The 10,134-nt window shown below is 50.1% G+C and overlaps 1 protein-coding gene across 2 annotated transcripts; it reads left to right on the forward strand.

Annotated features, from left to right (window-relative positions):
- The first annotated feature begins 1,464 nt into the window (after window positions 1–1,464).
- Window positions 1,465–8,663, forward strand: COMMD2 (COMM domain containing 2). Of its 2 annotated transcripts, XR_011698779.1 has the most exons (6): window positions 1,465–1,746; window positions 1,833–1,910; window positions 2,826–2,908; window positions 4,169–4,342; window positions 4,815–7,158; window positions 8,185–8,663. XR_011698779.1 is itself a non-coding variant. In XM_071566816.1 (5 exons), the coding sequence occupies exons 1-5, from the start codon at window positions 1,680–1,682 to the stop codon at window positions 5,010–5,012; spliced, it is 600 nt and encodes a 199-aa protein (XP_071422917.1). In that variant the 5' UTR covers window positions 1,465–1,679; the 3' UTR covers window positions 5,013–8,663. The 2 variants fall into 2 exon arrangements, 1 of the variants encoding a protein (XP_071422917.1); XM_071566816.1 differs by having other exon boundaries at window positions 4,815–8,663.
- Window positions 8,664–10,134: the final 1,471 nt, after the last annotated feature.

A 10,134-nucleotide genomic window follows, 5' to 3' on the forward strand; every position in this document is an offset into this window, starting at 1 on the left:
TCCTGCTGTGCCCGCACCGATGGTCGGACAGTCCCGCTGTGCCCGCACCGATGGTCGGACTGTCCGCTCTGCCCGCACCGATGGGCCCCGGCCCCGCCGGACAGTCCCGCTGTGGCCGCACCGATGGTCGGACTGTCCGCTCTGCCCGCACCGATGGGCCCCGGCCCCGCCGGACAGTCCCGCTGTGCCCCCGCCGGACAGTCCCGCTCTGCCCGCACCGATCGTCGGACTGTCCGCTGTGCCCGCACCGATGGGCCCCGGCCCCGCCGGACAGTCCCGCTCTGCCCCCGCCGGACAGTCCCGCTGTGCCCGCCCGGAGCGGCCGCCGCGCCCGTCGCACGGGGAGGCCGCGGGGCGGGGGAGGCCGCGCTGTAATTCCAGCGGCCCCCGCCTGTGTGCGGGCGGTTCCTGCGGCCTGGGGTGGCTTGTCCTGAACAGCCACGCCAAACTCGGCCAAGAAAGGAGACAGAATTAGCCAGAGCGAAAGGACCCCACAGGCCTCACGGGAACTTGTACCTATTTCCCAGACATAACATTGCAAACATTTCCTATAGATACATCTATTGCAATTCATGAGCTTGTAAATTGAAACGAATGGTGCTGGGACGTGCGTGGGCGCGGCCTCGCTGCGGGTGCGGAACAGCAGAAGGGTGCCCGTGCCCCGGCCCTGTGGAAAGCACAGCGCTGTCTGAGGAAGGGCCGCGTCTCCGCCGGCAACACAACGCAGATTTTTCAATCACTATTTTTCACTCGCTATTCTATTGCAAAACGAGCCCTTCAAAAGTTGACCAGCCTTTCTGTTTAACCAAATGAACTACCTCCTAAAGGAAAACGAGTTGTGAGATGTTATGCATCATTTTAGTAACTTACAACCCTGCTTGGGTTTATTTTATTTATTTTCTTTATTTACTATGATAGGAACACGCGTTCTGCTGTGGTTTCAGTACATTGGAGCCGCAGTACCAGCGTTCGGGCGACACAGCCCAGTGAGATCTCCGCGTTAGCGGGGCTGTAGATGGGAATGGGCTCGAGCAGCGATTTACGGCGGGATAACGGAGTTATCCGAAAGCAAAGGAAACATCGTCTGATTCCGTTGTAGCAACACGTATCTCGGGGGGACCCGGCCCCGCGGGCGCCGCGGGACAGCCCGTGCGCTCTCCCGCAGCGAGTCCCGCCCGCCGTGCCGGGATCCGGGACAGGCGACACGGGGCAGGGGGACACGGGATATGGGACATGGGTTCCGAGACATGGGACAGGGAACACGGGATCCGGCATCCAGGATCCGGGACACGGCAGAGGGGACCCGCGAGCGGCCCCGGGCCGGCCCGCGCAGGCCCCGCCGGGACACGGGACAGGGGATCGCGACACGGGAGCGGGCCCGGCCCGCGCAGGCCCCGCCGGGACACGGGACAGGGGATCGCGACACGGGAGCGGGCCCGGCCCGCGCAGGCGCCGCCGGGACACGGGACAGGGGATCGCGACACGGGAGCGGGCCCGGCCCGCGCAGGCCCCGCCGGGACACGGGACAGGGGATCGCGACACGGGAGCGGGCCCGGCCCGCGCAGGCCCCGCCGCGACACGGGACAGGGGATCGCGACACGGGAGCGGGCCCGGCCCGCGCAGGCGCCGCCGGACACGCCGGGCCCGGCTCCTCCCTCCCTCCCGGAGGGGCGGCCGCGATGCTGCTCGTGCTGTCGGCCGAGCACCGGGCGCACCTGGGCTGGTTGCCGCGGGCGGGGGGCGCAGGTCGGCAGCGTGGGGGGCCAGGCTGGGCCGGGGCTGCAGCGGGTCCCGCAGCGGGTCCTGCAGCCGCGTCTCTTCTCTCGTTGCAGCCGTGGGCGAGCTGGGGCGCCTGGCGCTGGAGCAGCTGCGGCGGGGAGCGGCACCGCGGGCCTGCGAGCCCATCGCCAGTGAGAGCCGGGCCGGGGCAGCGAGGGGAGCGGGGATCGCACGGGGGCCGTGGGGAGCTGGGATCGGGCAGGGCCGTGGGGAGCGGGGATCGGGCAGGGCCGGGGCCGTGGGGAGCGGGGATCGCACGGGGGCCGTGGGGAGCGGGGACCGGGCAGGGCCGGGGCCGTGGGGAGCGGGGATCGCACGGGGGCCGTGGGGATCGGGCAGAGGGCCGGGGCCGTGGGGAGCGGGGATCGGGCAGGCCTGGGGCCGTGGGGAGCGGGGATCGGGCAGGGCCGGGGCCGTGGGGAGCGGGGATCGGGCAGGGCCGGGGCCGTGGGGAGCGGGGATCGCACGGGAGCCGTGGGGAGCGGGGATCGGGCAGGGCCGGGGCCGTGGGGAGCGGGGATCGCACGGGAGCCGTGGGGATCGGGCAGGGCCGGGGCCGTGGGGAGCGGGGATCGGGCAGGGCCGGGGCCGTGGGGAGTGGGGATCGCACGGGAGCCGTGGGGATCGGGCAGGGCCGGGGCCGTGGGGAGCGGGGACCGGGCAGAGGGCCGGGGCCGTGGGGAGCGGGGATCGCACCGGGGCCGTGGGGAGCGGGGTTCGGACGGCGGGACCGCCCCGTGCAGGGCCCTGCGGGCCGAGGAGCGGGCTCGGGCTGCCCTCCCTGCCCGCTGCGGTGATGCTGCGGGGCCCTCCTCACACACACCAACCTTCCTCTGTAGCATGCCACAAGAAATTGCTTTGTTTTTTCTTAGTTTTCTTGTTTTGATGGTTTGGTTTGGTCTCTAACATGTTGTACAATATTATTTGAAGGGTTTTTTCTTTTCTATGCATATTTTGCAAGTTAGTGTTTGATAAGTTTGCAGTTTTGAATCTTATTGCTGTGGTCGTTAACAAGGAAGTAAAAGGCACTTTATGTTTCTTTAAAGGAAAGCTGAACGTTGGTGTTGACACCATTCAGCACGGAGTGGAGGGACTAACATATCTTCTTACTGAGAGCTCCAAGCTTATGGTAAGGATACCTTCATGTGAGGAATTCAAGGATACCCGCAGGAGATGTCTTCTGAACACTTAGACCTCTGAAAATACTGGTGAATGGGGAAAATGTAGCTCAACATTTGATGACATGTATTGTTTTATTTTCAGAGAAAGGCATCTCAGACAGTTGTTTTACTGAAACATTGCATCTGCATGGATGACTCTGGAATGTGTATTCCATGTCTGAAGCTAAAACTTGACAATATTTTAATAGTGTCATTTACTCCATATAGATAAGTATGCATAGGGATTGATGTTGATAATAAGACTCAAGCAAGATTTTGTTGTTCAGTTACTGTACAGGATGTGGGCTGGACTAACCCCCTGTTCATCATTCCTCATCTTTGTCTAAAGTGGTGGGTTTGAGAGCTTTTTCAGCTCCTGGCATCAAAAGTTTGTGTGGATGTAAGGAGATACTAAAAGAATAGTAATTGGATAGTGACAGTTTCCATTGTAACTATTGGTATAGTAGAATATTTGAGCAATGACTACATGGAGAAGAGATACAAAGGCAAGGAATGTCAGATTAAGCTCAGGCAAGTGTTGCTCCCAAGAGTAGGTGGGGAAGGGCTGGAAACGTTGCAGAGCCTTTCCTTAGAACAAGGGGACTTGACTGACAGGTTACAGGGTATTGTGGTGGAATGTGACTGGTCACAGACCGTGTTTGCAGGGTGGGGCCCTGGAGAGGTACAACGGCATCTGCCATGGAGCCAGTAAGTGCTGCCCCAGTGCTGGGCCAGGCTGCTGCTGTCAGCTCAAGGGCCATGACCTGTGGGGTCTGTCTGGGCCCCATCACAGGAGCCTGAGTGTTGTGCCTGGTGCTGCTCACACCACGTCACTGCTGAGTGTTTGTAGGCTGGGTATCAGTGGCCCAGGAACACCCTGAGGAATGGATTCCTTCAGCGTGTCCTGCCTCATGACAGTCGGGCACTCCCCTCTGCTATGTTTGCTCTCTGATGGGAAGGCTTGCATATGAGGGGCTTGAATGTTCCTCTTTTAAAACATTACCTACAACGGTCCTGAAGCTCATGCAAGTCTGAAGTAATACATCAACATGTAAATCCCTTAAAACCTGGATATTTGCTTTGTCCGAGGTGTAGAATTGTACTCGGACACTCTTGCAGGAAAATAACTGCACCATAGCATATGTGATGTTTAGTTATGGCTTCATTTGGTTTTTCAACAAATAATGATGATTACACAGTTCTATATTAAGGTTTAAACTTATTTCTAGATTTCTGAGATTGACTTTCAAGATTCCATTCACGTTCTGGGATTCTCAGATGAATTGAACAAATCTTTGCTCCAGCTGTACCTTGACAACAGGAAGGAGATCCGGAGCATTCTTGGAGAGCTGGCACCAAGGCTGCCCAGCTACCACAGTCTGGAGTGGAGACTGGATGTGCAGGTGATTTCTCTGATGTTTTACTTCACATTTTTTTAACATCATAAAAAAATGCTGAACAATGTAGAAGTTAACTGAGGCAGCATGTATTTAAAACTGACATGACTTTGTTAGTGCCCCACAGACAGCCAGTTGTAAGAGGGACAGGATATGCAATGATGCAAAGTATTTGTTGCCTGATGAAAACTGAATTCACAGCCTTACTGGTGTTTTAACAATGTTAGCATATACTAAATGTATTTGGCCTTGATTTTCACCTAATTTTCAGAAATATTATGAAAGCATTGATTAAATTGAATTAGTATCCCTTAATGATGAAACTGAATAATAGCTTGTGTGTATCTTTAATGTGGATGAAAAGGGTTTCTGAGCAGTCCTTGAGGCAGATCCTGTGAACCTGGTGGGAACTGTAGGTACGAACATCAATAACCATCATTTGTGTCCCTGTTCCCATCTCACCAAACCCCTCCTGCAGCTTGCAAGCAGAAGTTTGAGACAGCAGATCAAGCCTGTTGTGACTATGAAGTTACATCTTAACCAGAATGAAGATCCAACTGCCCAAGTGTTGCAAACTGACCCTGCCACCCTCCTACACCTGATCCAGCAACTGGAGCAGGCGCTGGGGGAGATGAAGACGAACCACTGCAAGAGAATAGTGCGCAACATGAAATAGCCTCAATCCTGCCTGCTCAGTTCCCGAGCAGTTTGCAGAACAACTCAAAACAATGCTCACAAACACACCTTGAGGAAAAATAACCATCTGGATCAGATGAACTGCTTTCCTGTGCCAGGATCTTGAGCCAGTAGTTACAGGCCGCATGTCCTTGCCTGCCTACTTTGCAAACCTGCCTGATACAAGACAGGTAATTTGGTTCACCGTGGTTGCAAATGGAGGCATTCAGCATGCTATGCTGAGAATTTCTTTAGCTCTAAATTTGTATAGTTCTGCTTGAGCTTTCCTACCTCAGGTAGAACTCTTTCAACATTATATGGAGCTGCATATTTATTTTTACATTTATCAAGTAATTTTTTTCTCTTGTGCTTCTGTTTTGAAATTTTTCTTAAACCCCTATACCAGTGGGAATGTTACTTTGCAGGAAGGTTTCTCCCACATGGACAGAGGTGTGTGTAAGAGTCTACATGGGGCTGCTGCCCTTTTCCTGCAGAGGCCTGGGTCAGTGTGGGGCTGGTGTGACACTGCTGCCCTGCCCTTCTCTCCTACAGCCGAGCCAAGGCTCCTGTTGGCAGAGCTGCTGTGACCCCACGGGACAGCTGAGGCTTTGCAGCCAGCTCAGTGGCCTGCACTGACTTGGCAAACTGGTTATATGTGAAGGTGGTCTGAAAACCTGCAGAAGAGCAGCTGTGGGTGAGTGAGGAAGCAGGTTAAGAACAGTGTCCACTTCTGCTAACTCTGGGTTCGTGCCTTGATGCCACGGTTTGTGTTTGCCTGTTCAGATAAAGGCAAGACCAGCTACTAGAACCAAATCTACGCTCTTCCATTGTTAAGAAAAATATCTAATAACGATTGTCACTTTTCAGTTGTATTCTAATGCAGCATTTTGCAGCTTTTGTGAGTAAGATGAAATAGTTTTAGTAATCAATGCTTTAGTGTCACTACTGAGGGTGCATCATAAAGCCCTTAAAGTATGTTGGAGAGGACAAAGAGGTAAGAGAGAACCATAAGATACAGATTCTGGCAATAACTGTATATTTGCTGTCTTTCATGGCAACACAATAAACTTCTACATTAATTGTGTTTTTACATTCAAAAATGCAATGTTTTTCTTCCGTTTTGAATTTTTGTACCTCTGAGAGATACTATTTCAAATTAAACGTGCGTGGCTGAATTTCTTTAAAAAAAAGTCAGCTTTCTGAAACGTGGAGTTGCCTGTTCTCCAGTTGCTGTGTGGTGTGAACAAAGTGAGTATGCTCTCTCCATGAATCAGCACTGTGTTTCTTTTAACATCCATAATCCATATGTGGTGACCTTTTTCACAGAATCATCTTCCTATATAGTACATGGTAATTCAATATGATCAAATGTTACTACTTGGTATTTTTGATTAGTATTTTTGTTATGTAATTTGCCTCTGTTTTCAAGTCAGACACGGGAACAGTCAGTATGTAGGTGAGTGGTTTCCCTTCTTCGATCTTTCCTCACTACATCCATAGTCTTAACTCAAGGCAGCAAAACAGGAATTTGAGATACAAACCCTAGCAACTTTTTGTGTTGTTGCCTGATGAATTTGAACATACCTTTTTGTCACTTAAACTTCTTTAAAAACCCAGCTGCTCTAGAGCTGACTGGCATCATGGTGAGCACTGGCAGTCTGCACTGTGTCACATCCTGAAGCTGTGCTGGCTGAGGAGGGGAGGATCCCCTGGGTGATCCTGAGCAAAACAGGCAGTTGAAAGCAGATGTTAAGAATGGAGAATAAAACACTTAAGCATTTCCTTTTACAAAAAATTACCTCAGAGGATGGTCAAAGTTAAACTGTGAAGCTGGGTGAAACAGAAAATTCTGGCAGTGATCCACAAACAGAGGAGAGAGAGGGAAAGGGAAAGATCCTTTACACCAAGTGTGTTGCTTTTGAATTGTACCTTTCTGTTCTTGGGGAAGTCCTGAGCTTGGAAAAACAGCTGCTTGGGAGTATGATTTAGGCTTAATTATTGGAAAGGCAGATTTGCCTTTAGATGGGGTTGGAACTGGTCTAACTACACCTCTGCAAGTTCTCCCTGTTTTCACAGCACACATGACAGCTGCCGAGGGCTTGGCACCCTGAGTGTGACCACGCGCTGCCAGCACCTTGGGAGGGCAGGTGAGGCTGGGCAGGGAAAAGGCATCTCCATCAGTGTCCCAGAGATACTGGTAAAATAAGAATTCAGCTTTGCATCTGCTGCATCTCCCAAATGACAGATGCCTGAGACAAACCAGGGCTGGCCTGTCTCTGTGTGTGTTCCCCTGTCTCTTGGGAGAGGGCACACTGAGTTCAGCAAAGAGGCTAAACAAGCAGCTGGAGCCCAGGGACTCCTGACATGCCTTCAGCTGTTTGCAAACTACACAGTGCAGCTTTTCCCAAAGTCCTGCCACAGGCTCTGTCACCTGCCTTTGCTGTGGAGGGGCAGTGTCTGCATGTTTGATTCTGCTGGCTGTGCTCTAAGGCACAACCTCTGAGACACAAACACTGCTGCAGTTTTTTGGTTAGAGCAGCTGTTTCCAAAATCAGTGTCTGTGCAGTCATCTACTAGAGATGTCCACACGGCCTGCTTGCCCATAAAATTACATCAACTTTTAAAACAACATGAACTGAGCTGACAGAAGGTTTGGGGTTTCTTTTGCTAGCAGCCTGCCCACATGAGAGGTTTTGCTGGCTAGGGAGATATGTGCTTACACAGCTGCTTTGGGGAAACTCCTGACAGACACCAGGTCTTTGTCTTAAATAAACCACAGCACAGTTGCCTACACAGGACATGCTTTGCGTGCATTCTGACATGCCAGCCAAAGACTCAAAGCTGTCAGTCACCTGAGGAACAAACAGCTGGGAAATGCACTCAGACCAAAAGCAGCACTGACCCCTTTGTTAACAAACACACTGCATTTACTGAAGTACATTTTGCGGAAGTCTCTTGAATAGTAGATTAATACAGAGCTACTAGCAAGAGCATAATACACAAAAAAATTGGGCAAGCAATACCCCATTGCCATAAGAACAAATAAAAATTATTTGCATGACAAATTGTATGTTTCTAGAATGTAGATGTGCTGCACATATATACCTTTTTATAGTGAAACTCCATGAAACTTGTTTACTGTTCCATTGTTTTCTTTGTTCTCCATTATTTAGTTTGAAAGAACACAAGTCTCCTGTACCTGTGGCTCCAGCTGACACACCTGGAGCATCCAGCTGTAGTTACTGCCCTCCAGAGTCTCCTTGCACAGAGCAGACCCAAAGCAGAGGCAGACCTGGGGCTGTGCTGGTCCCTGTTACTCTGTTCCCAAAAGCACAAGGCTTGCCCAGGACCTCTGAATGTTTTCTGATAGACATCCCCCATGCAGCTTCACCTACGTGGGCTTTCTTAGAGAAAAATGTTAATCTGTGTAAGGCTTTGACACAGAGCAGTGACGGGTCTAGATTAAAATTACAACATGTGGTATTGACAAGTAGGGTATACTCAAAGTACTGGACTTAAGTAAATCCTTCAGTTGACCAAAAATCCTCTGTACTACTCAAAAACATTTGAACAACACATTAATTGATATAAAATAATGTTACTGTCTTATTTTTTTACAACATACAAACTTGTAGCAAGAATAAAAACATAATGATAAGGAGCTTTCTATGTGACATTTGTGGTTTGGTTCTTTTATCACTTAATTCAATCCCATTGCAATGGAAGTGTCCTTGTCTTCTATGGACTTGAACATATTGAATCATTTGTTCTAAAAGCTGGTGGTCGTATCCTATTTTTGTGTCCAAAGAAGGAAGTTACTATTTCTAAATAATAATAACAGCATGAGAACATGAGAACTTATTCTTACAGTTCCAATCACTTGCAGATTAGTGGAGAAAAATGCTTTAGCCTACACCAAGGGGTACAATAGCAGAGAATTGCACTATTCAGTAAAAAGTGCAGCTGAAAGACACCTCACTGAAGAAGGCAGTTGTAGCTGTAATAAATGCTGCTTAGGTTTAGAACAAATATGCATGTGCTCACTCATAGGATGCCACGCTCTCTTATGGAAGTAATCTAATTAACACAGGTGAGATGGCCCCACAAATGAGACTGCGAGAGCCTCCCCTTGAACGGGCTTGTCATCTGGAAAGGACTGGAACAGGTAGAGGGGTGTGGGATGTCTTTACTCAAGGATACAGAGGCCTGGAGGAAGCAAAAAGCCCTTGTAAAGACTATGAAAAATCACTCCCGTTCAGATCATTATCTGTGCAATAACCACATGGACACACAATCTAATATCCAAAGGCTTTTAATCAGGAAGTTGCAGAAAAGAAAAAAGATACGCAATGTCTGCATAACCCTGGAGCAGGTGCTGTGACAAGCACAGCACTCTGAGCTTGTTGCAGCAAGGAACCCAGTGAGGAAACAGTAGAAGAATGGTACAAAAGATAACATGGAAAATTCTTTGAAAAGGGAAGCATAAACAAGTCTCAGGAGTACTGGGTTTCCGGACCAGAAATACAGCATATATGGTGAAAAATAACAAAAAAGAAAAGAACAAAAAACAAAGAACAGCAAAGGAAACCCCAAGGAGGACATCTGCTGAGCCAGTGGAAACACGAACAGGAAACGTGAGGAAAAGTAAATGAGAGGGAGTGTTTGTGGAAGTAAGAAAATCAGGAAGGGCACAGGATCTGCTCCACAGAGCTACCTGATCCTGCTCCGAGTCAGTGTTCAGGCTTAAACCAGGGCTCTCAGAGCCTGCACTGCCACGGGTACCTGTGGCTCTAACCGAGGGACAAACACGGTGCAGTCAGGCCCAAGTTCTCTGCTGGAGAAGCCAAATGCAGTTCAGAAAGTTCATGCTTCTTTTTATAAGTTCAGAAAAAAATTACGTAAGAGTTTTCTATCATAGATTCTGATTGCTGAGGAGGATGTATTCTTATCGACCAGCATGCCTGGAGTTTGTCCAAAATGCAGAACTAAAATGACAAAATGCATTACTAAAATAAAGTCATGAGTAGCCAACATGTGGTATATTTCTATGTGTTGTCATAAAAAGACTTTATGATTCCTTCTGTAAAAACAACACTTAGGTTGGAAAGTGAACAATATTATTC

This window comes from Pithys albifrons, chromosome 11 (genome assembly GCF_047495875.1).
Source record: "Pithys albifrons albifrons isolate INPA30051 chromosome 11, PitAlb_v1, whole genome shotgun sequence".
NCBI lineage: Eukaryota > Metazoa > Chordata > Aves > Passeriformes > Thamnophilidae > Pithys > Pithys albifrons.

Bases quoted from the DNA above. Each gene is read 5' to 3' on its own strand.
- COMMD2 (XM_071566816.1), top strand. From the start codon at position 1,680: ATGCTGCTCGTGCTGTCGGCCGAGCACCGGGCGCACCTGGGCTGGTTG. The intron at 1,911-2,825 runs GTGAGAGCCGGG...GTTTCTTTAAAG, and splicing joins GGCCTGCGAGCCCATCGCCA to GAAAGCTGAACGTTGGTGTT. The intron at 2,909-4,168 runs GTAAGGATACCT...ACTTATTTCTAG, and splicing joins CTGAGAGCTCCAAGCTTATG to ATTTCTGAGATTGACTTTCA.